At 42.0% G+C, this 25,943-nt stretch overlaps 1 protein-coding gene across 1 annotated transcript in view; it reads left to right on the top strand.

Moving 5' to 3' along the window:
* MSH4 (mutS homolog 4) overlaps positions 1 to 25,943 on the top strand; it is a 58,494-nt gene that overhangs the window by 8,082 nt on the left and 24,469 nt on the right. Inside the window, exons 2-10 of the mRNA XM_054037929.1 lie at positions 3,095 to 3,258; positions 9,183 to 9,293; positions 11,532 to 11,647; positions 12,478 to 12,651; positions 13,597 to 13,769; positions 17,916 to 17,983; positions 20,593 to 20,667; positions 21,070 to 21,134; positions 21,743 to 21,912. Coding sequence (XP_053893904.1) covers positions 3,095 to 3,258; positions 9,183 to 9,293; positions 11,532 to 11,647; positions 12,478 to 12,651; positions 13,597 to 13,769; positions 17,916 to 17,983; positions 20,593 to 20,667; positions 21,070 to 21,134; positions 21,743 to 21,912 — 1,116 coding nt within the window. The remainder of the gene's footprint in view (positions 1 to 3,094; positions 3,259 to 9,182; positions 9,294 to 11,531; positions 11,648 to 12,477; positions 12,652 to 13,596; positions 13,770 to 17,915; positions 17,984 to 20,592; positions 20,668 to 21,069; positions 21,135 to 21,742; positions 21,913 to 25,943) is intronic.

Raw genomic sequence — 25,943 nt, 5'->3', positions numbered from 1 at the left:
AATTTGAAGGTCTTTTACATTTCAGAATCACCTTCTAATTAATGACATATTTTCTGGACAATTGTTTTATAGTGGCTTCAAACAGGATTAGGGTCTGTCAAGAACTCTGGTGGTCACAGTTTTCTTGTTTGCAGTGTTGTAGCTATGTTGATCCCAGGTTATTAGAGAGACAAGGTGTGTCAAAGATATTACCTCACCCACAATTTTCTTGAAAAGAAGTCATTAGTAATTTCTCCACTAGCCTGGTCTTTGGAAATACATAACATTAAATGTGAAACAAATAATCCCAGACACTAAACAAAGCTATTTAAATGTGCTTATGGTTTGCCATTTGTACCTTTTAATAAAGAATACTGTCTAAATGTAATATTCCTAGAATCAATTTGCCAAAGAATAGGTATATAAACTAAACTTCTCTGTGTCTCAGTTTAGTTAAGTGTCTTGTCTATGGTGCCCTGTAGCCTACCGCAATATTTCTCAAATGATGGAGCCATGCCTTCAGGTGTGTTGCTAAGGGTTGCCTGCTGGTTAGCACTCCACTAGCTGAGAACAACCCACCCCTTGCCACATAGCAGAATCCTATGGCTGTGAAGATCCAGCAGGAGCAAAGGGAGAGCAAGAAAGTAGCAGCTTGTTCCCCCAAATAATCCCCCCCACTTTTTGCTACTGCTGCTCCATCCCCAAACCCAATCACAATGGAGATTCTCCCCCTTCCCAGTGTTCAGTTCTGGGACATGATAATAAAGGACATCTAGAAGCTGTGGACCTGGCTTGATAGCCTCTTATAGTAGTGGTGAGAGCTGTGTGAGGGGGCATGGAAGGGTTGAGAGAGAAGCAGGGGCGGCTCCAGGCACCAGCGCTGCAAGCGCATGCCTGGGGCGGCAAGCTCTGACCCCAGCAGCTTGCCAGCAACACACCAGTCACACACTGGCTTCCACAAGCCTTGTTTACTACTTGCAAGATGACCCCAACGCACTCTGACTCCCGGATTTTCCCAAAAACGTGTGTTCTGCAATGACCAGCCCTCTCCTGGATAGTTCAGATATTAAGGACAGACATTGTCCCTGTAAGAAGTCAATATTCAGTAGTTTGTTACTTTAGATGGAGTTACCTAACAGTTCAGTTTAAACACGGCACTGGATTGGTTTAGATTAAAAATAAAACAAGTTTATTAACAAAAGAAGATAGGATTTTAAGTGAATTCAGGTATAAGAGATAGCAGTTAGAAATGGTTACGAACAAATAAAAGTGAAAACATGCATCTAAAAGTCTAAAACTTAATCTAGCAAGGTTTGGTTCAAGGTTTTGTTTAAGATGGCCTTTCTCACCCCTGGTTTTCCAGCAAGATCATAAATTACTTTTTACTTCATCAAAGGTTCTGGTGCCTTTGTTTTAGGTGAAAGAAAATGTGAGGTTCTCTACCCCTTTTTTTATAGTCCAGTGAACCTTTTAAATGGATTCTTCTGAGGGTTACCCTTCAGAGTAAAGTTTATTCAAGCAGTAAGAAAAACAACATGGAGTCTGGTGGTGAAGGAGGCTCCATGCCCCTACTTGTGTTTGTTAAAATGCAAATTGTTCTGTTTCCTGCCATCTCTTCCCCCTGCTGTCTTAAAGATTCTGTCTACTACTTATATGGAAATTGAGGCAAACATGCATTCCTTTGTTTAGGAATGACCTGTGTAACAATTTTTGCCTAGGCAAGGCTGTTTTGTTTTGAACATGTGCTAATGACATCATATGGGGGAATTCATATCTTTCATATAATGTTGCTATATACATATCACCATGATGATATTCTCCAGTGAGTTATTTGTTTTCAAATGATGTGTTACAAGGCATATTTTGTACAAAGCTTATTACAATAGTGTGTAGAGTGTGAATACATGGGATGCTTTTGGTCAGGTGTTTATAAGGGTTCTGAGTGGAAATGGGTTGAGAACCTCTGGTCTACAGGATTAGGCTTCAGTGTGGAAGTCAGGAGACCTGTATTCTAAACCAAATCCTGACACCGATTTGCTTGCAGTCTGATACGGGCAAATCAGTTCTTTAAGCCGCAGTTTCCTTAGTGGGAAGATGGGAGATAATGATGTTCATCATCTTCTGTGATGTTTTGAGGTATAGTCAAATCATGTTTGTGAAGTTCTATATAAGTGGAAAGAAGAGTAAGTCCTCAGCAGATGTAGGAATAGGATAGGCTTTTCTGACTTTTTAGCCCTGTGCTTGTCTCTCTAAACCATGTTTCATCTAGAACACCACTCCTATTTCCTCAAAACTTCTGTATGTTTTTGGATGTTTGCTCCTGTTGGAGTTTGTAAAGCACTTATATGTGCTGTGCATATATATGGAACTCTGTGCAGTTCCCGATGTACATATTAACCACATTCACTAATTGATTCCTCACCAACTCCAAGAGACCAAAACACGGAATTTCTAAGCCAGATTGGTTAGGAAAATTTCACCAAAGTGAAACCTACATAATTTGTCTCAATGCATTGTTTGATTTTCCACAAACATCAGAAAATTTCTCCCTTAGCATAAGATCAGATATGAAATTTCAGAAAGGTTGGCTTAGTATTTGACAAAATTAGGGACACCTCATCAGAACTACACTTTTAATGGAAAACTACCTTTAATTTCAGTGTCTCTCTCCATCTTTTAATTTGTCTAAATTTGATTAGCAATAATAGCTGCCCTCAGTTTTGTATTTAAAATTACAAATGCTTAATGATCATAATAGCCCTTCTATTCTTCACCTGTTTTTCATAATGCAGAAATAGTGCTCATGCACTGTATTTTCTACACATATTTGCACCTTTAAAAATGTCATTCTTCGTGTTCACCCCCTATTTGTGTACATGTGCTCTGTTCTTTATTTTTTCACATATATACATGGTGTTCAAATAATTGATAATATGGCTCATTCTCTGCATAGTACATCAAATGTAGAATTCAGCAACTTGTACTTTAAATTTTTAGGTAAATTTGGACAATTGCTAGACTTTTGCTTCTTTGTGAGTGGGGGATATAAGTACATACATTGTTCACTCTATTATGAACTGGGTCATAACTATAAACGTATACTACTGTTTTGCAGTTACATCCTCATCTGCTGTCTCTGCTCATTTGGTTGCATCCGTTATTGTAGCTGTAGTAGAAGGGAGAGGACTTGCCAGAGGTGAAGTAGGAATGGCTAGTATTGACTTAAAAAACCCTGAAGTGGTATTATCCCAATTTGCGGACAATACAACCTATGCTAAGGTAATTTTGAATACTTTTGGTTGCTGTATATGGTAGTATTTTACATAATGATGAAGATTATTATTGATGTCCTTTTTTGTCAGAAGTTTTTATAAATAATAGCAGGAAATCTCTGATTGATAGCTGCAGTTTGTTCATACCAAGAGTAATACAAAAAATAAAGTAGCATTGTTAATGTGAAGAGTAACATCATTTATGCTGGCTTTTTTGTACATTGGATACTCATTTTTGAAGCTGTCTCTCTTAAAAGATTCTATCAACTCATGATAGCAAGTGAGTTTTCTTTTCGGTAATAGTGTATTTATTTGTGTCTGGATTCTTTCTCCTCCCTTTTCCCACTCTCCTTTGGGGTTCCACTATGACCCTGTCCTTGGCCTTGATCCTCAAAGTTACCTTTCTAATTTTGATTTGTCTCCATCCATGCAATCCTGTATTTCAGTCTCACTCTCAATCTGACATCCCCTCTTAATTGTCTCCATCTTAGAATTAACATGATAAAAATGGAACTCCTTTCAAGTCCTTTCTGCATTTTCCTTGACTGTTGACCTCACTGTCTTCCCTGTCACTCAAACATAACCTGAATCGTCTTTGATTCTTTCTTCTCCCATGCTCCCACATCAAGCTCTGTCCAACTCCTGCTGTGTTTTGCTCTAATGTTTTTAAAATCTGCCCTTTTTCATACTGTACACACTGCAAAAACATGTTCCTCATTATCTCACATTTTGATTGCTGTAACCTCCTTTTTGCTGGCTTCCCTGACAGCACTTTCACCCTTCAGTCCATACAAAACATATCTGCTAAGATCATCTCCCTTTACCTGTCACTCTGATTTTACCCCTCCATCAACTTCCCATCTTCTGGCCCCACTGTCTTCAGTGCCCTTCACTACAATGCCCCTCTGTTATCCATACTTTTCTTATTGTGTTGTGACCTCTGCTTTGCCAATGATATTGGCTTCAACCATTGTTGCACTTTCTTTCATGCCACCCCTTATGCATGGAACACCATCCCTGAATTAATATGTTAAGGCCACTATCTTCTCCTCCTACAAATCCCTCCTTAAAACTTATTTCTGCTGTAATGCCACCAAAAAACTAAGCAGCTAATGATGGATAGGTTAGGCAGCCACAGCCCAAACAAAAATATATTAGATGGTTCAGAACTATTAAGTTGATGAAGTCTCATTAATTTATTATAGTTACTCCCATTCCCCTACCACCTCCTTTCAGTTGTTTGTCACACTGGTTGCATTTTGTCTTAGACTGAAAGAGATTTTAGACAGGGCTTATGTCTTTCTATTTTTTTGTACAGCACCTTATCACCTATATACTGGAGCCAAAATCCTAATTTGGGGCCTTTGGGCACTACTGAAAATAATACAATTAGAAACAATACATAATAATTGATCTTGTTAGGTATATGTAGATGTTAATCCTTTCCTAGATAAGAAACTAGCAGCAAAATTGAGTTGTACTTTAAATCAAAGTTGCCTCCTGACCCAGGCAGCACAGACTTTTGGGTCAAGACAGGGGACATCCTTCCTCTCCTCTTTCAGCTTCACCCAGAAGAACTAGCCCCTCTCTCAGGGGAAGCAGACAGTCCTTTTTTACCTTGTCTGTTGTGCCCTGTTTGACTTTCTGCTCCTGATCCTTCTAGCTGCTGGAAGACCAATTCTTGATGGTTCTGCCAGCTGCTGAACCTGGTGGACTCTCTTGGCAGCCAGTGGAGTATCTAAACACACTGCTCTTTTCCACCAGAAGGAAACGTGCTTGGGGCAGGATTAGCCAAGGTGGGAGGGCGTCAAACACGTGGTACACCTTGTCACAATGAGTATCTCATGTGAAAAGGAAAAGCTGGTTTAAATATGTATCTTTTGAGCCACCAAAACAGAGAAATAATGCAGGTTAGACTGTAGCATGAACATGTATACATAAGAAGTTACAAGGTCTAAAATATGACCTAATCCAAAGAGCCTTATACAGTCCAAGCGAGTCTGCAGCTCATGACCTTCAGGACCACCATGAACTTCTGCAGCTGCAAACCCAGAAAGTTACTTCTGATTGAAAAGGTACTTCCTCAGTCACACCTGTGGAATGCCATGTTAGGCATAACATTCTTCTTCTTCAAGTGCTTGCTCATATCGATTCCAATTAGGTGTGTGCGCGCCGTGTGCACGATCGTCGGAAGATTTTTACCCTAGCAATACTCGGTGGGTCGGCTGAGGCGCCCCCTGGAATGGCGCCTTCATGGCGCGGGACCAAAAAGGAGTGGGACTTCAGACTGAAGCAGTGCCTTATGGAGGCGGCATATAGCCCAGTCCCTTCCTCTGCACGCCGGGACTTGGCACCATCGTCTTTGGTGCGGAGTGCCCCTGCGGCACCGACTGGTCCGGCACCGCGTTCGGAATTTGCTCCCCCCACCCTTCCCCGTCCTGCTTCCTTTGCTTTGTGGTCAATCAACAGCACTTTCAATTCACCGTCCTTCCTTTCGGCCTGTCCACAGCCCCCAGGGTGTTTACCAAGTGCATGGCTGTTGTGGCTGCCTCCCTTCATCGACAATGGATCCAAGTGTTCCCATATCTCGACGACTGGCTTATTAGGGGTCACTCCAGGGATCAGGTGCAGTCTCATGTTCAGCTCACCATGAACATGTTCAATTGACTGGGCCTCCTGCTCAATGTCGAGAAATCCACTCTGGTACCAACCCAGAGGATAGAATTCATAGGAGCAGTCTTAGACTCAGGCCTAGCTGGGCACTTCTGCTGGAAGCATGCTTCCAGTCCCTGGCGAACATCATCCACAGCCTGCAAAGCTTCCCGACCTCGACCGTGAAAACATGCCTATGCCTCCTGGGACACATGGCCTGTTGCACGTATGTGACCAGGCATGCCAGGCTGCAACTACTTTCACTCTAAACCTGGCTATCAACAGTATACCGCCCAAGTCAGGACAACTTGATCACGGTGGTTACCATCCCACCAGGGATATTAGCCTCTCTAGGCTGGTGGCTGGACCCCAAATCAGTGTGCAAAGGGGTGCCATTCCACGCCCTGCAACCCTCCGTGTCCCTAGTCATGGATCCGTCATCCCTGGGATGGGGAGCCCACCTTGGGAACCTTCCATACACAGAGGCTATGGTCGGCAGGAGAGTTATCCCTCCACATCAACATACAGGAACTCAGAGCAGTGCGCCTGGCGTGTCAAGCATTCCGAGAGCGCATTCAAGGCCATTGTGTTGCAGTCCTCACAGACAACACAACGGCCATGTTTTACATCAACAAGCAAGGGGGAGCCTGGTCGTCCCCCCGTTGTCAGGAGGCCACTCGTCTGTGGGAATTCTGCATAGCCCACTCATCCATCTGTTGGCGTCGTTTCTCCCAGGAGTCCAGAACACCTTAGCGGACCACCTCAGCAGATCATTCCAGGCTCACGAGTGGTCGGTTTGCCCGGACGTCATCCACTCTGTCTTCCTGAAGTGGGGCTTTCCCCTGATAGACCTATTCAGCTCTCGCGAGAATCGAAAATGCCAGGTGTTCTGCTCTCTCCAAGAATGCTCTCCGGGTTCCCTGTCAGACGCCTTCCTAATACAGTGGAAGGATCACCTATGCTATGCCTTTCCTCCTTTCCTGTTAGTCCACAGGGTCCTAATCAAACTGCGCAGGGATAGAGCACGTCTGATTTTGGTCGCCCCAGCGTGGCCCAGACAGCACTGGTATACCACTCTCCTAGAGCTGTCGGTGGACACTCCAATTCAACTCCCGCTTTGTCCAGACCTGATCACTCAGGACCACGGACGACTCTTGTCATCCCAACCTGCAATCTCTCCACTTCACAGTGTAGTTGCTGCATGGCTAAATCAGTCTGAGCTATGCTGCTTTCGCTTGGTTCAGCAGATCATTTTGGGTAGCAGGAAGCCCTCTACCAGGTCCACATACTTAGCCAAGTGGAAGCATTTTTCCTGCTGGTGTGCTCAGAGTCATACGGCTCCCCTACCTACCATCTTGGACTACCTCCTGTCCTTAAAACAGCAGGGCTTGGCAATATCATCCATCAGAGTGCACCTGGCAGCTATTTCAGCTTTCCACCCAGGCGAAAACCGGCGTTCGGTCTTCTCCAATCCCATGATCAGCAGATTTCTCAAGGATTGGAGCGCCTGTTCCCACGAATTTGACAACTGGTCCCTACGTGGGATCTTAACCTGGTCCTATCCAGACTCATGGGTGCCCCGTTCAAGCCGATGGTCACCTGCTCGCTCCTGTACCTTTCCTGGAAGACAGCTTTTTTTGTAGCTATCACCTCGGCGAGGCGGGTGTCTGAGCTCAGGGCACTCACATCAGAACCACCGTATATGGTGTTCCACAGGGACAAGGTACAGCTGCGACCCCACCCGGCCTTCCTCCCTAAGGTGGTGTCTGCCTTGCATGTCAACCAGGACATCTTCCTCCCTATCTTCTAACCGAGACCGATGCCTCTCGACGGGAACAACAGCTGCACTCCCTGGATGTTCGCAGGGCCCTGGCCTTCTACATCAAGCGAATGAAATCTTTCAGGAAAACGTCGCAGCTGTTTGTTGCAGTGGCAGACCAGATGAAGGGCCTCCGGTCTCCTCCCAGCGCATCTCGTCCTGGATCACATCATGCATCCGTGCGTGCTATGACTTGGCTGGTGTCCCAACTACACACCTTACGCCCACTCCACGCGGGCTCAGGCTTCATCCTCTGCTTTCCTGGCGCACGTGCCCATACAGGAGATATGTAGGGCAGCGACTTGGTCATAAGTGCAGACCTTCGCCGCCCACTATGCTATATTGCAGCAGTCAAGGGGTGATGCTGCATTTGGTTCAGCGGTCCTTCACTCCGCGACATCTCACTCCAACCCCACCGCCAAGGTAAGGCTTGGGAATCATCTAATTGGAATTGATATGAGCAAGCACTTGAAGAAGAAAAGACGGTTACTCACCTTTGTAACTGTTGTTCTTCAAGATGTGTTGCTCATATCCATTCCAAACCCGCCCTCCTTCCCCTCTGTCGGAGTAGCCGGCAAGAAGGAACTGAGGAGGTGCTGGGTCTGCCGGGGCATATATCCAGTGCCATGAAGGCACCACTCCAGGGGGCATCTCAGCCGACCCACCGAGTGTTGCTAGGGTAAAACTCTCCTGACGATCGTGCACGCAGCGCACACACACCTAATTGGAATGTATTTGAGCAACACATCTCGAAGAACAACAGTTACAAAGGTGAGTAACTGTCTTTTTTTTGCAGGGGTGCTTCATCATATATATTCATGACATGAGATAAATTATTATCCAAATCTTTTACTTTAATTTTAGGTATTTTTGTAACAATTTTTCTGTTTTATATTAGTGAGCGATATCTGCAGACACTTCTGTTTGGAAAATTATTACTGCAGGCTATTTCTTTTTTAGTTCTTGTATGCAGCAGTTGGAGAGACAAGAGTGCATAAAAGGGAAGGAGAGGAGGAAAGAAATTTAGCAGATTTCTACATGCTATAAATAATAATATATGTTCATCTACTATCTTTGGAGCATGGTGCAATAGGTGTAACTAAATCCTCTCTTTTTGCATTATATTTATCTTATTGCTTTCTGTACTACACTTACCTCATTTTGTGGTCAACACAAAGTTCCTAATGATGCAGTCTCACCTGTTACCAGCACTCAAAGCTCAGGAAGTGAAAAAGCCATTAAATCATTTAGCAGTCCCAGGCACTGACTGGGAATAGATGATGTCTGCCTGGTTTTTGTGTGTGCACATCCCTTTAAGTGGAATTTTTAATTGATTTAAAAGTGTTTACAAAGATTATAGAATTTGTCAGTTATTTCTGGACTATTTTATTTATTTGTGAAAATGTACTTTGAGACTGCTAAATGATTTTTAATGAATTATGTTTAAATTTTGTTTTTAGGTTATCACAAAACTCAAGATTTTAACACCATTAGAAATAATAATGTCAAATACTGCTTGTGATACAGGGAATACAACAAAATTGTTCAGTTTGATAACAGACAATTTCAAGGTAATCTTTTTTTAGACTTCATTTAGTTTTTATAGGGCTCCTATTTGACTGGTTTTATATGGTTGCAGATTTGTGACCGTCTTTATGAGGGGATCCAAATGCTGAATCCCTTAGCTCACTGGGGCTGGGCAAAGTTTAGGCAGCGTTCCTGGCTTTTGGCCTCTGCGCGCACACTCCAGGTGTTACCTTGTGTCTGACACCTCTTTTGGCAGTGGTGACCCCACAGTCCAACTGCCTATGTCCCAAAAGTAATACCATCTCCCGCAAGCCTCCCCAGCAGCTCTTGCACATTTCCCAGAATCCTTCCAAAGCTGTGAGCCTTCTGGCTTACAGTTTGCCTCTTCAGGGACATGCAACAGACACATAGACAGACTTTCACAGGATTCTAAAGTAGTATTGCTCTTTACTTAATAGAATGAGAAGTGCATAGATCTAGATAAAATAATAAACATATGTATACACATTTCCTTGCCTCAGGTTCCTCACCATTCTAGAGAGTTCTTTAGGCTTGGGCAGAGTCCTCTGGGGTGTCTTCCTCTCCAGGTCATGTCTTCTGAATTATGGAGATTTTCCAGCCCATCTAGCCTACTCTGACCTTTGTCGGTCCTGCAGTTAAATTGGATCCCCCAGTATGAATGTTTGCCTTTCTCTTCCCCTCTTCTTACCAAAGCTTACTGTTTCTCTTGTGAGTCATTTTAAAATCTTAGCTTTGGCATCTCTGTCTCTGTGTCCTGTTTGGCAGTTTTCCATTCTCTACTTCCCCTCCCTGCAGACAAGTTGGAGGAAGTGGTTTCTCCCAGCTCCAGCCAATCTCCTTAGCATGTTCATTGTTTGGTCCAGAGACAAACAGTGATTAAGGTTAACAACTCTCCATTGGCCTTGGTCTGGTAGGTACATAGAGCTGTCCATGTCAGCAGCAGATGGATTCCACATACACACAGTCATTCTATGATGCAAAATTTTATAATAACTTCATAGCATCAACCAGAATTAATAAGTTGTGACACTTTGGGGTTCAACCTGGACCAATAAGGGGTTGTGTAACTGCCTGCCCTGCAACTCTGATGCCTTAAATGTGATGCTGGTGTGGCTCACAGCTCTGACACCAACAGTCAGCCTACATGCATGCAGGTCATATCCTGACTTCCACCATGCAATTGCTTTTTGCAGGTTGACCACAACACCTGTGCCCAATACTGAATTTCCCCGAAAGTGTTTGCCCTGGAGTGTCCAGTCCTGTCTTGGAATACTCACAGAAGCTAAGTTTGCTTCTCCTTTAAAGAGCCAGTAAACAACAGCTCATTAATTTAATGGGGGTTTGACAAACACCTTTTTCAGTCAAAGCACTGAACTGGTTTATAGTAAAAGTATAACAAGTTTATTAAATAAAAACTCTTAGGTTTAAGTGCTACCAAGTATAAGGAATAGGAAGGGTTACAAGCAAACTAAAGTAAAAATCTATTTCTAAGATTAAACTTAATTTTTAAAGCAAGTTACAATCTTTGTGTAAGCAGGGTTCTGATCTGTATTCATTCCCAGAAATTTCAGTCCCCTGAGTTGAAGGATCCAACTTTCTCTGATTTCAAGAGCTCTGACTCCTTTAGTCCCTCAAGTGATGGATGCCAAAATAGCTTCTTGTCTTTGCTTATATCTTCTAAAGTTCAATGAACTTTTGGGGGCTCAGCCTGCTGTGTCCAGCAGGGAGCCGACGCCATGTTAATTTTTGCAGTTTTGTGTTCCCCCGTCGTGATAGTTAAGAGGCTATCTCCCCCACTTACCCATTTGATGGTTTTATTTACCTTCAGTGTAAGTGCAGCTTCATCATCCCTGCCTAATGACCAGACCAGTCAGACAAGCAAACATACACTCCCCTGTCCAAGGCAGACAAGGCCCATGCAGTGGTTGCCAAACACATTTTAAGAACATAATTCCAGCACACCTATAACTGTTTGTACACACTCTGTACATACACCATGCAGTGAGCTTCAGGACCAGTGTGCCACCAATTTGCTCATGATATCCTACATGTCACCTTCCAGATACAGATCATAATAGCGGTGAGTGGGGGTACACTGAGTATGTCAGGCCTGACAAAAGTTGCTGACCCAGAGTTGTAAACTGCCAATGAGCCTCCGTGTCACATTTTTACATACAGAGATTCCCCAAATCACCACAACACTACGGTTCCTTTCCATAAGATTTTGAAACCTTTGCTGTTTTTGTTTTTGTTGTTATTAGAACGTGACTTTTACTACTGTCCAAAGAAAATACTTCAATGAAACAAAGGGCTTGGAATATATAGAACAGTTGTGTACATCTGAATTCAGCACTGTCCTAATGGAGGTTCAGTCCAAGTACGTTTAACCTAAATAAGAAAAAGAAGTAGCGTTTCCAGATAAAAGGTTTTAACAGTTTGTACAAATTTAATACACTGGCCAGTGGCTTCTCATTAATTGGTACACACATGCCTACCAGAGCATGGCGGGGAGCTCGGGGCTTCTGCCTTGCGGTGGGACTAGAGGTTTCTGCCAGAGACAACTGGTGCCTGCTGAGAGTGGGGAGGCACAATTTAAAGGTTTGCTCCCCCAACAGTTTGTCACACCCCTCCTCTCACCATCAGTGACCCCTCCCTGCAGCTCCCAGGTGTTAGCAGTGCAAAGAGAGGGAACAGCAAAAGCAGAGGCTCTCCCTGCAGCTCCCAGCTGTTTGCTGCTGCCTCTTCCCATGGCCGAAGCTCCCAGCATGTCAGCTCCAACAGCTGCTGTGCAGGGTGGGAGCCCAGTGGCACAATGTAACCGAGCAGGGCCAGCAAACCCTGGGAAAAATCTGGGGGGGGCATGTGACTCCATGTGCCCCACCACGCATTGCCTCTGGCTTCTGCGTAATGGGAAGGGTTGTCTTGGGGCTTCAGTCCTGCAGGAGTCATCTGCTGGGGCTCGGGGCATCAGCAGGAGTGGCATGCCCTGGTTCTCGAACTTCTGAAGATTGTCATATATGGTTCGGAGGGTAAGCAAGTTTGGCTACCCCTGGTTTATACAGTGCTCCCAATCCCTAATAGGTGTGAACATGACTCTACAGCTTGGCTAAGATTGCTAAGAGAAACCTTCTCCCTAAGTACAGTAAATGTTTTTGCGCTGGATGAGGAGAAATATTTAATGTTCAATAAATGATTACTACTTTACAGGTATTACTGTCTAGCAGCTGTTGCAGCTTTGCTAAAATATGTTGAATTTATTCAAAATTCAGTTTATGCTCCTAAGTCACTCAAGGTTCGTTTCCAGGGAAGTGAGCAAACTGCTATGATAGATTCATCATCAGCCCAAAATCTTGAATTGTTAACTAACAATAGAGATTCTCGGTAAGATTATTTTGTTTTTACAAATTAAATTTTTTTTCATTGTTATAAATTTATAATGCACCAAATTCTATGGCACATGTATCTAATCTATCTAGTCATAGTAATTATATCGTATGCAAAGCTGATTTTTAAATAATTTGAAACGAGAAATGAACTGCAACTTAGTGCAAAATTTGTAGTCCTAGCCTGGAATTTTTTTATGTGCATCAGGAAACCCCTAATAATAAAAGGGATTAGAAAGAAAGAAAAAAAGAAAAGATAAGAATTGTGTAAAGGTGTATAGTGTATCTGTCACAAATGAGCCTGCTGTCAGCAGGTTTGATTTATATAACTGACCCACAAGTTATGTGTGGCCACGTCTCTACCTAGCAGCTGAGCAAGGGGGATGTCACCACTTTTGGGGAGTCCAGAAGTGGGTAAGCGCTGCCCAGAGCCCGCCTCACTCTGTCCTGGGCACCAACTTCCTGCCCCCTCCCATACCCAAACTCTGCTGCTGCTCGGGGTGGGAGGGAGGGCATTGAGCCAAGTAGGGAGCCTGCCGGTCTCGCCCACACCAGCACCAGTGGGAGTCCCAGGCAGCGTGCCACCGCCTGTGCCCCACCTGCACCAGTAGTGGTTCTGGGCAGCCCCCCTTACAAGTTTTATTCACTGGTAATTTTAGTAAAATCATGGACAAATTCATGGCCCATGACCTTTGTTTACTGTCCGTGACCTGTCTGTGACTTTTACTAAACATACCTGTGACTAAAATGTAGCCTTACTCATAGTCTGATTTTCCATCTGAGGTCCCAGAGCTCACATGGAGTTCAAGGGAATTTGTGTGTGCTCAGCACTTCTGATAATCAACCTATAAATTGTAGGCTAATTTAATCTGAAAATTTCATTTAATTTGTATCCGCTTGATTTTTTTTATTTTTTGTTTTTTTAAATTTGTTATTTTCAAAGGAATGGTCACACTCTTTTTGGCGTTCTAAATTATACTAAAACTCCAGGTGGAAGCCGAAGACTTAGGTCTAATATCCTGGAGCCTCTGGTTGATGCTGAAACAATTAACACAAGATTGGATTGTATTCAGGAACTTCTCCAGGATGAGGAGCTCTTTTTTAGTCTTCAGGCAGGTAATAGCTTGTTTTATTTTTAAAACACTTAAAAATACCCATTTAAATATTTTGGTTTTTATAATAGCTGAAAACCCATAGCATGTATTAATAAAATAGATATGAAACATGTTTTGACTTGTCAAATTACATTTCATAGTGGATTTTAAAAATGCTATGATTTCTAGCAATAGTTCATAATCTGTCATTATTTAATTTGACTTTTTACCTCTTTTTTTGATCATTTTGCTAAAATTTTTAGTAAATGAGGCAAACCAGCGAATGGTGCTTTAAAGAGGAATAAAATTCGCAAAACCTTTATTTCCTGGTTTTGGACGGCTTATTGTGGTTTTTTGGCTAAACGAGTAATCACTTTTGGTCAGATCAGGAACTCTTTCCAAGGCTTTCACAACTCAAAAATGGATGACATGTAGTCTGTAGAGCTACACTCTTTAGCTTGATATTGTACCAGTAGAGCAGATTTGAATATATAAATACCACCAAATTTTGCAGATCGTCAGAGTGGCTCAGATAGTATGTTTATCCTTTATTTTTACACCTTAAATATTACAAATACACATTTTTAAAATAAAAGTTTGGAAAAAGTTACTGCATCACAACTACCTAAAACAGTGAATGGGAATTTCTCATTCTTTCTCTATCTCCATCCTATCATAGAAAATATTTTGACATTTATATCCCACCTGTCAAGAAGTAAGGAGGCAAAAGGTATAAAAATACCAGCCCACCCACTTTTTCTTTAGTATTTTTGCTTCCTTTCTCTTGGAAACATGGAGTGTATTTCTCCAGTTTTAACTTCATCCATACCCACCCACCCCATTTCAATAGATCAGAAATATGCATGTGAAGATGCAGCAGAGGAGACTGTGTTTTGGCACTTGTAGCTCAAAGGTAGTGAGGTAGGTAGGAGAGGTGGACTATAATATATGCTTTCCCACAAGACTACTTGTCAAACATTGTCTCTTGATCTTATTAGTGATCAGCTCTCTAACTTGTGAGGAGCAGCTGCTTTCTTTCTACTAAAAGAATAGGACAAGGAACTCCCAGAATCATTACTTTTGATTTTTAACAAATCTGGGAACAAAGAAGGATTGGAAAAAAGTCACCATTTACTAATATTTTAATATTTAAAGAGGGTAAATGGGATGACCCAGATAACTGTGGGCCTCTATCCTGGCAAAATCTTGGAAAGGCTGATATGGAATGCAATCAGTGAAGAATTAAATGATGTTAGCATAATTAATGCCACTCAACATGGTTTTATGGAAAATAGGTCTTGACAAATAAATTTGGTATTTTTTGACAAGATCACGTTTGATAAAGTTTACTGTGTTGACATAATATACTTAGATTCTAGCATGCATTCTGATTTTTTAAGAATTTGCACTATATGTAGCCCATGTTAAATGGATTCATATTTACAGATGACACTCAAATTGGTGGAGTGATAAATAATGATGGGGACAGGTAAATTATACAGACAATCCTAGATCATTTAATAAGGTGAACAATATGCATTTTAATACAGCTAAAAGTAAGATCATACATCTACAAACAAAGAATGTAGGTCACACTATTCTGGAATGCAGCAATCCTGAAAAGGACTTGGATGTACTGGCAGATAACCATTTGACTCTGAGTTTCCTCTGTAATGCTGTAGCTAAGAGGGTAAACATGATCCTTAGATGCATAATTGGGAATATCGAGTAGGAGTAGAGAGTTGGTATTATGTCTGTATACTGCATTAGTGAGACCTTTACTGGAATACTGCATTGAGTTCTGGTGTCTCCAATTTTTCCAACATCCTTTTTGAAATGGAAAAGGTTCAGAGAAGAACTACATGAAAGATTTGAGACTGGAAAACAAGCCTTATAGTGAGAGACTAAAGAAGCTCAATCTATTTAGTTTATCTAAGGGAAGGTTAAGAGGTGATTTGGTTACAGTTTCCAATATGTACATGGGAAAGTGATATCTGACGATAGATAGCTCTTTAACCCAGCAGAAAAAGGCACAGAAAAGGGCCCATGGTTAGAAACTGAAGCAAAAGAAATTCAGACTATAAATAAGGCACAAAGTTTTAACAGTAAGGGTAATTAACTACTGGAACAATTTACCTAGGGATATACTGGATTCTCTATCATTTGGAGTCTTAAGATTTGACATCTTTCTAAAAGGTATGCTGTTGCTCAAACAGAAGTTATAGGTTTGATGCAGAAATTCTGTATGAGGTTCTATAGCCTGTGTTGTGTAGGAAGTTAGATTTGAATGGGTCTGTCTGGCCTTAAAATGTATGAACCATACAGCTCTCATTATTTTCTTTGTGACTGTTAGAACAGTTCTGATGTGGGTGATGGTCCTTATGATTTGTAAAAATTTTCACTCTGGTCCTTGCCAGAAATGTAGATCTCCCATTGTGATCTCTCATTCTTTGCCCTTAAGACCAGGTGTGAAATGCAGCAGGAGCTAGGGTAATACCTGAGAAAGGTCAGTACACTATCTCCTTTCAAGTGGAGGCTAATTCCTCAGTTGTGTCCTTTTATGACATTTCTAGTATGGAAGTTGTCAACCTTCACCTTCCATCTTTCAGAGTCACAACAGAGTTGTAAAACTTCTAGGGCTGGTCCACACTAAGCCCCCAGTTCGAACTAAGATACGCAACTTCAGCTATGTGAATAACGTAGCTGAAGTCGAAGTATCTTAGTTCGAACTTAAAGGTACTTACCGCGGGTCCACACGCGGCAGGCAGGCTCTCCCGTTGACTCCACCTACTCCTCTCGCGGAGCAGGATTACCGGTGTTGACGGCGAGCACTTCCGGGATCGATTTATCGTGTCTAGACAGGACGCGATAAATCGATCCCAGAAGATCGATTGCTTGCCGCCGAACCAGCGGGTAAGTATAGACGTACCCCTAGTTTCCTTTGGATACCAGTCCACCTGGTGATGTTTCCAACATAGCTGGTTCTCTTTCTTCCTCTTGCCTGATAGTATAAGAGCTGGAATCAAGTTGCTCTGGTGATCGGCGAGCAATTTGTCCACAGAAAGATTTTATTTTCTTACCTACAATATCAAGTAATTTTGCTCTTTTAAATTGTTCCGTTTCATCATCTGATCATTCATAATTTTGGTTATCCAGCTAATTTTTAACCTTCTGTAACACCAAAACTTGAACACTCTGAGTTGTGTCTCAGTCTCCTTTTTAAATGTCCAGCTCTCACACCATACAGGAGGATTGACCATATGTGTAGCTCTTCAGCAATCAGTGCTGTTGCACCACTAAAGCATTGCCACACACCAGGGCTTTTATTGGATTTGGGGATCTTTCCTCTGCAGGATGCATGGGGGTCTGCTGCCTCTTCAATAGTTCAGTAGTGCCCACCAGCCAGCATCTTTCTTGAGCTATTGTAGTTGCACAATTAGTGCTATGTTCTGTCTGGCTGCCTTTTGATAAGGTCATTCCACCACAGGCTCAGGTTACGACTCTTGAAATTGCACGACAGATACATAGTCATCTTTTCACTGTCATAATTGGATGGGAATTTTCAAACAGAGAATGTTGCTATGATTTTTAAGATAGCCTGTTTGCTCTTGAGGACTGCCTGCTACATCTGCAGTCTGACATATTTTCTGTTATAAGATAGGAAGTAGAGACATTTGACAAGGGACAGTAGTTTACTGACAATGCCATTTTTGTTATAGTCTCCTGCTTTTCCCTCATTTATATTTCAGCCTTTCTACCCTGTTGTGGGGATAGTAATGTTCTTACCGTTCAATATTTTTTAGGTTGTTTAAGTTCTGAGAGTTTATTTACTGAAGAGAATACGGGAGAGCTGATGTCATTATAGCCATCATGATACAATGACCAAGAAGTGCTCAGATACCATGCTTATGGATGTGACATAAGAATCTAGATAGATAGGTCGTTCTTTTGTCTGTTTTCTTTCTGGTAATTGAAGCTACAATACTTTGTCAAGATTTTTCTGTGATAGGATGAGGGAAGAAAATGACTTCACAAACAGAAGTACTAAATAGTTTTCTGTGCCTGTTTTCTTTTGGAAAATTAAATCACTTATTTGTTAAAGATTTGTTATTAAAATTATCGCAACTTTTAACTCAGTTTCTAATTTGTGTTTAATTTTGTTTTACAGTGATTTCAAGATTCCTGGATACTGAACAACTTCTTTCAATTTTAGTACAAATTCCAAAGCAAGATACAGTAGGTTTATAAATGCATCTATCTCATAAATAATGAATAATTGTCAGTTATCTCAATAGAGTATGCAACATGTAAACTTCATATAGCAGTTGTACAATTGTATTATATTGTAAGAAAAAGATTGTACATTAAAAAGGGATGAAAACATAGTTTTAAAGATATACAGTGATTTATATATGTTGCTCCTCACCCAGAAAGATGAAAGTACATACCCCTTAAACTAAACCATATTTTTACTTTGTAACAGGAGAAGAATTTCAGCCAGTCATAAAGTGTTTTCATTTATTTATTTAGATTTATGTAGAGAGTAATAAAAGAGCAGCCATCTAATGCTCTAGGCATCTTTGACAATATTTTAAAAATACATTGAAACAGGCCTGTTGGTTCCCCCAGATCAGCTCAAATATACAGCAACAAAATACATGACTGATGTGAATTGCTCTCACACGATCCGCACCTTCCTACACCCAGTCTAATCTAACACTCATTTCTTCGCAAGTGAGGGAGAAAAGGTGGGCAAAGCAGCAAGGCTAACAAGCTCAAGCTGTTACGGAGTTGGGGAGGAAGCGAGGCCCTGTTACCCTTGTGGAGAATGACTAAAAAAACGTGACTGTTGTTACTTCACAAATGCCACTGTACTTTTAAAATCTGCATCCTCTTACTTATTCATCCTAATCACACCTCCATCTTAACATCACTGGAGAGTAGGAGAGAGAAGTATTTTCATATGAGCATGAAAGGTAAAATTCACCTTTTAATGTTAAAAATTGTGTAATAGAAATAATCTTCTTTTTGTAATATACTCACAGTTTTTAGATCGATTGCCCACTTAACTTTGCTTTGTCTATTATTTAGCCTCAGGAGCCTCTTATGCAATGTAAATCAGTTGAGATGATCCCTTATAAATGGGCTGCAAAAAATTTACTAAAAAACAAACCTCTTTAGTTTAGTTTCAGTTACTAAATAAACTTTCCAAATCTGTCAAGCCAGAACTTGGAATCTTGTTCCTTTTAGCTTCCAAACACAGGCCTTCATGCTTACACCAAGTGAAAGTCTCTTACAACTATGCCCCTATCCCCAGTGCATCAATAGCAAGATTTGAATCCTGGACTTCAGCACCGACCTCGACAGCTTCAACTAACACATCTCAGAGTAGGCTGTTACCACTTCAGTTATTTGCAAACTGCAAAACATTACTAATCAATGACTAAGTGCATCCAACTAGTGCAAAAAAGTATGTCAGGAAAGTACTTTAGTAACAAAACAGCTGCCTAGACTTCATTGTTAACAAAAGAACTATTCTGATTCAGTATACTTAAAATACAGCCAGTACATCACAATTTTCCTTAGTGTTTCTGGATGCTAGTTCAGACAAAAAAGAAATTAGAAAGGAAATAAATCTTTCTTTGTACTCTCATCCATGTGCCTATTTTAAAATGTTAAAAAATAAATTAAAACACCAAGTTATAATGCAACAGAGAGTCCTGTGGCACATTTAAGACTAACAGGCTAATGTTACCAACAGGTATAGAATAAAAAAACTGTTGAACGATGCTTTTTTTTTTTTTTTTCTTAAAAGCAAGACACACTGAAGTTCCTGGAGTTGTAATTGGTAATGTGTGTATGTGGGGGGGATTTTGGTAGAAACTTGCAATGGTTATTGGAACAGCTACCCTTGCTTGCTTTCTCCTTGGTAAGGTGACCCAAGGCAATCAGATTGCTCCATCTTAAGGAATATTTCTGTAAATGTCGCCCCTGATACTTTGATTGCACTAAGACACCATCTGGGCTGATTGCCAAGCTTCATTCTGAGAAGAAAATTCTGCAAAATTCAGTATCATATAAAGGGATTTAATTGAGTTCTGTGAGCACATTTTTCCTTCTAAGAAACTTCAGAACATTAGAAATTGGGTGGGTTGGGGTGTTTCTGTTCCAAAAATTTGTAGCATAATTATTTTTAAAGTAAACTTAGACTTTTTAGTAGATTTTTATGTGTAATTGAATTTTTCATAAAATTGAAATAAAAATACTGTTTAGTATTTCCCACATAGGAGCCTTCACTTTTATTTATATTTTCTATTAATTTGACTTTAAAAACAAGGAAGATTTTCATTTGTGCCTTTGAAAATCTGCCTTAGCTTCTACATAAGATTTTTCCATTTTTTAAATCTAAAGTTTTCTTCAGTTTCATTTTCAGAAGCCGTTGATTTTCCAAAATTGATTTGAACTCTCCACACAAAAATTAGATTTTTTTTTCTTATGGAACTGCTACCTATTCTTTCTTTATAAGGCAACAGCACATAGCAAATGTTCTGTTCTCTGTAAGAAAGCACAAATATTTTAGACTCCTTGTTAGGTGAAAGAACTCTTTTGAAAATATTGTATTGTAATTTGAGTTTTCTCAAGCCATATATAGTCAAATATATATATTTTTTAAAAACAGCAAATTTACAAATTATCAAGCTGGTCATTAGTCATATGAATTTTCATAAATCACTTAATTGTGCATGAAAAATATATTCAGAATATGTGTGTAAAATGCATGCTTGTTTTGAAATGTATTTTAAAAATGTATATGTACTGTATTTGTAATATTTTTTTTTCAACAGGTTAACGCTGCTGAATCAAAAATAACTAATTTAATCTATCTGAAGCATACTCTGGAACTTGTGGATCCTCTAAAGGTGAAATGTATTCTGTTACTTTTTCTATATAAAACCCAAACTAGTTAATATTTGTTGTCACACAGTGCAGTTCATTATATTTACTTTATATCTCATGGAACTGTACATTGTCACTGTAGTAACATCCTCTAAAAATAAGACAAGGGCCTCTAAATGTATGCTAAGTTTGATGTGGATTTAAAAATAAACATATTTGAGTCTCTAATAATTTCGGAATTGGATTCTGAATGCTAGGTAAAAACTTAATTTTATAATGATTATGCCAGCCCAGCCGGTAAGCTCTCTATATTATCCCAATTTCAAATAAGCCTAGGTGAATCTAAAGGCCTTACAGACTGTTAAAATGGTTATTTAATCATAAAAACATGATTAAATTTTAATCTATATTTTAATTTTCAATAGGCTGCTTTGAAAAGCTGCAAGACACATCTGTTAAAGGCATATTACAGTTCTCTGGAAGACAAAAGGTATTGTGATAATATTTTCATAGCTAGAATATCTTGTTGTCTCCTTTTTTCTGAGAATGTCTAGGATTTTAAGATGTTGCTTCTTGAATTATTTATAGATATAGCTCCTGTTTTTTGTGTTATCATTAGAAACTCTTAATTTTACTTACTCTTTATGAAGTTTTTAGAAATTCAGTTTTTCAACTATTGCAGGAGAAATTTTAAAAAAGATAAACAGAAAATTGGTTTTAACAATAGTTGATTGGTTATGAATGACAAACATAATTTAAATTCTTACAAAATTTAAATACTCCAGTAGATATTATTGAAAAGACAAAAAAAAAAATTGAGAATACTTTGATTTCTTAGAATCACCCAAAATGACTCAGGACAAGTAGCGGTTTCCAATATCTGAGCAGTGTGCAATGTCTGCTATTCTTTAAGGTATTAAAATATTTAGGTAAAAGTTAAGTGTGTTCATATGATGTCTCAGGTAAAAAAAAAATCACATGGTAAGTTTTTAGTATATTGGCTTCAGTCATTTTTATTTATAATTGAAGATGATATTGATAATGAAGTTGAAAAATATGACCTAGCTAATTCCGTTACTGATATAACTACTGTTGTAGGTTTGGAATCATACTTGAAAAGATTAAAACTGTCATTAATGATGATACAAGATACACAAAAGGATGCCTGAATATGAGGACCCAGAAGTGCTACGCAGTCAGGCCAAACATCAATGAATTCCTTGATATAGCTCGTAGAACATACACAGAGATTGTAGATGACATAGCAGGTATTTCATGATTGATCACTAATAGAAATATATTGCACTGTTATATAGAACCATAAAATTGTACAAGAATATATAGTGCTAACTTTCTAATGGAGAAGGCAAGTATTTTTATTGTAATTTGATTTTGTCATTGATTTAAAAAAAAGTTGAGGTACATTTGAAATTAGGGTTGCCATACATCTCAGTTTTCCCAGACACAACCTCTTTTTGGTCCTCCGATCTCTGTCCTGGCAGATTTTTGAAATATGAACAAATGTCCATGATATTTCCTTTCTTGTCCTATTTCAGGACATTTTGAGGACATTACACTAGTTATTTATAAATGTTAGATATTCAAAGATATTCAAAGTAGAAAGAAACTGTATTCCCCTCCCCCTCCAGCTCTCCCTTTCCCCTGGCAGTGTCCTCTATTTGGGAACTTAAAATATGGTAACCCTATTTGAAATGTACATTGAGGTTTTCCATTTGTAGATAAAAACTGTAATTAAAATGAAATGATGAATAATTATTTTGTGATTTTAAAAAGTAAAAAGATTGCTTCATTTATTCTGCCACAAAGAAACAAGCTGTATATGAATCAAACATATTGTAATATTTCCATTTAAAACCTATGGTTTGCACCTACTATGCAGTGCATCTAAATTCAGTTTGAAGTGTTGGAACAATATTATTTCAAATAAAATTTTCTGGTACAAAAAATTTAGTTTTATCGTCTGCTGACACATTACAAACACAAATACTTTGTTTTTAATATTTTAACTAGTTTGAGTCATGAGCTATGATTTAACTGTGTGCTATTAAGAATTGTGTAAAACCACTTTCTTGATATAATTTTAAAGCCAAAATGAATAAAATCAGTGTTGGAAGAATGCCTCTATTCTTTGAGTGTAACTGTTTTAGATAAAGTGTCTAAAGTTGATGAAAATAATTGTCTTTTTCCAAATGGCTCCTATCACGTTTCTGAGCAGACAAGATTGTTCTTTAGTTCACACTTTAACAGGCAAGAATGATAAATAGCACACATGAATAGTAGAATTTTTAATACCAATAATATACTATAGATTGTCTTGAGGTTCCTGTTAGCTTTGTAGCTTACAGTTGACATCACACAGAGTGAACATCACAAGAATTTAGTTGTTCCCTTGCTTTCCAAAATTTTCCTTACATGGCTGCTAAGACCCAGAGAAATGTAGGCAAGGAGGAGCTCTTTCTTCTTCGAGTGCTTGCTCATATCCATTCCATTAGGTGTGTGCGCGCCGCGTGCACGATCGTCGGAAGATTTTCTACCCTAGCAACACCGGCGGGTCGGCTGTGGAGCCCCCTAGAGTGGCGCCTTCATGGCGCTGAATATATACCCCAGCCGACCCGGCGCCCCCTCAGTTCCTTCTTACCGCCCCTGACGGTCGTTGGAACTGTGGAGCGCTGCTTAGCTGTTCTCCACTCTCCCTAGCTTAGTTTGTTGTATCACAGTGATAGTTATAGTTATAGTTCTAGTGTTTATAGTTAAATAGTTAAATAGTTTAAAAGTTGTTTTAGTTGTTCTAAGTAGTTCAGGGGATTAAGGGGGTCGTCTCCCCCTTTCTCCCCCGGCCGCGGGGCCGGGCTCATGCCCAACGCTCCCGGCTTCAAGCAGTGCGCCTCCTGCGCTAAGCCTATGCCCACGAGCGACCCGCACGACTCCTGTCTGAAGTGCCTGGGAGAGTCCCATCAAACAGATAAGTGCAAGATCTGTAAGGCCTTCAGACCAAGGACCAAGAAGGAGCGGGACTTTCGGCTTCGGCAACTCCTGATGGAGGCAGCACTTAGTCCGGACGCTCCATCTACAAGTCAGGCCCCGGCACCTAGCACCTCGGTGCGCAGTGCCCCGGCGGCACCGGCTATGACGACCACGCGAGTGGCGTCAGACAAGCCTCCTCGGCACCGGACCTCGTCGGCACCGCAACAAGTGCCTCGGCGCCGGTCACTATCCCCGGGGCATAAAAAAGCCCATAAGACGGGGACATCCGTGCCGAAGACGCCGGCTCCCCCAGTGCCGGGGGTAGAGCCGCGTCCGCCGGTGGAGCACCGGAAACAGGTGCCTCCAGCACCGTCGACTCCGGCGCCGAGGCCGTTGAGTCCGGTGCAGATAGCGTCTCCACCGAGACCGGCGGTGATACAGTGCCTCCCGTCGACTCCAGAGACTTTCGCGGCGGCGAGAGACTTAATAGCTCTCACGGAGCCGGCACCGCCTCAACCACCGGCACCGACTGCACCGTTGACTCGCCCGGTCCAGTCGAGGGGGAAACCTGCCTTGATGCGCCCTCCATCGCAAGGGCTGGAACCTCGGCACCGATCCAGGTCCCAAAGCAGGTCCCCACGCCGCTCGCAGTCCCGGCACCAAATATCGCCTCGGCACCGGTCGTACTCGCGGCCAAGATCTTCTTCGCGGCACCGCTCTACGTCTCGGCACCGCTATGATCGTCGGCACCGATCAACGTCGAGACGTAGTTCTCGGCACCGCTACGGTCGACGCTCGACGTCGAGAGGCCGCTCCCGGCACCGGGCATACTCCAGGTCCTCGTCGAGGTCCAGATCCGGCTCCCGGCACCGAAGAGGTCATCGGCACCGATCGCGGTCCCGGCACCGTTCGCCGGCACCGCGCAGAGATAGATCATCTCCGGACCGGTACCGTGCGGCACCACAGCACACGGGGATCGTTTCATCTCTCTCGGCACCGCCATGGCCATCAAGATCGGTGTCTCGCTCCTCGGAGGACCTGTCGAGATCGGCATACCCCCCTCAAGGGCAAGCCGAGGAACGGAACTTGGGCCATTGGCAGGAGTTGGCAGAGGACCACTCCCAGGGACCATCTCACTGGTCATTTTGGACCCCGTGGGCGTACCACCAGGAGCAAGGGGCTCCAATACCATCGACCTCTCGCTCGGGTCACTCGGTTAGAAGGGCCCCAGAATCCACCATCTCTCGACCTCCGCCAGGGGGCATGGAGGCTTCCGTGTCCACGCCACCTGACACCATAGACCCGAGTACAGGTGATGCTCCGGCCCAAGAGCAGGGGGATCAGGACCCCCCCTTGGATCCAGTACCACCGGAGGCGTCTTCCTCCTCCTCTCCGGATGAGGCAGTGGCGGGCACTTCATGTACGGGTCCCCCTCCGATAGATCTTCGGGCTCACCAGGATCTCCTGCGTAGGATGGCCCGTAATATGGACCTGCAGGCGGAGGAGATAGTGGAAGTACAGGACCCTATCGTGAACATCCTCGGAGCGGATGCCCCATCGAGGGTGGCGCTACCCCTGATCCGCACGATACAAACCAATGCGGATCCGATATGGCAAACTCCTGCCTCTATCCCACCCACAGCGAGAGGGGTGGAAAGGAAGTACTTTGTCCCGTCTAAGGACTACGGGTACTTGTATACCCACCCCCAACCGTGTTCACTGGTGGTGGCATCAGTGAACGCACGAGAGCGCCACGGCCAGCAGGCTGCAGCGCCTAAATCAAAAGAGGCTAAGCGGCTCGATTTGTTTGGCCGTAAGGTTTACTCAGCCGGAGGGCTGCAACTTAGAGCGGCGAACCAACAGGCGCTATTGAGCCGTTACAATTTTAACTCCTGGAACTCTATGGGGAAGTTTAAGGAGTTGATTCCCCAAGAGTCCAGGGAAGAGTTTGGAGCCATGGTAGAGGAGGGTAAGAAGGTGGCTCGGACCTCCTTGCAGGCCTCCTTGGACATAGCAGACTCAGCTGCGAGGACCCTGGCTTCGGGTATCGCTATGCGGAGGATCTCCTGGCTTCAGGTTTCGGGTTTGCCTCCGGAGCTGCAGCAAACCCTACAGGATCTGCCCTTTGAGGGACATGGATTGTTCTCGGACAAGACGGACTCTCGTCTGCAGAGCCTCAAGGACTCGAGAACAATCATGCGCTCCCTGGGGATGCATGTTGTGGGCCCTCAGCGCAGACCATTTAGGCCGCAGCCTCAGCGCTTCTACCCCCCCCCCCCGCCTCGTCAGAGACAGGACTCGACCCGGAGGCGAG

The sequence above is a fragment of the Malaclemys terrapin genome, chromosome 8 (genome assembly GCF_027887155.1).
Source record: "Malaclemys terrapin pileata isolate rMalTer1 chromosome 8, rMalTer1.hap1, whole genome shotgun sequence".
Taxonomy (NCBI): domain Eukaryota; kingdom Metazoa; phylum Chordata; order Testudines; family Emydidae; genus Malaclemys; species Malaclemys terrapin.
This window is presented reverse-complemented; position numbering and strand designations above follow the sequence as displayed.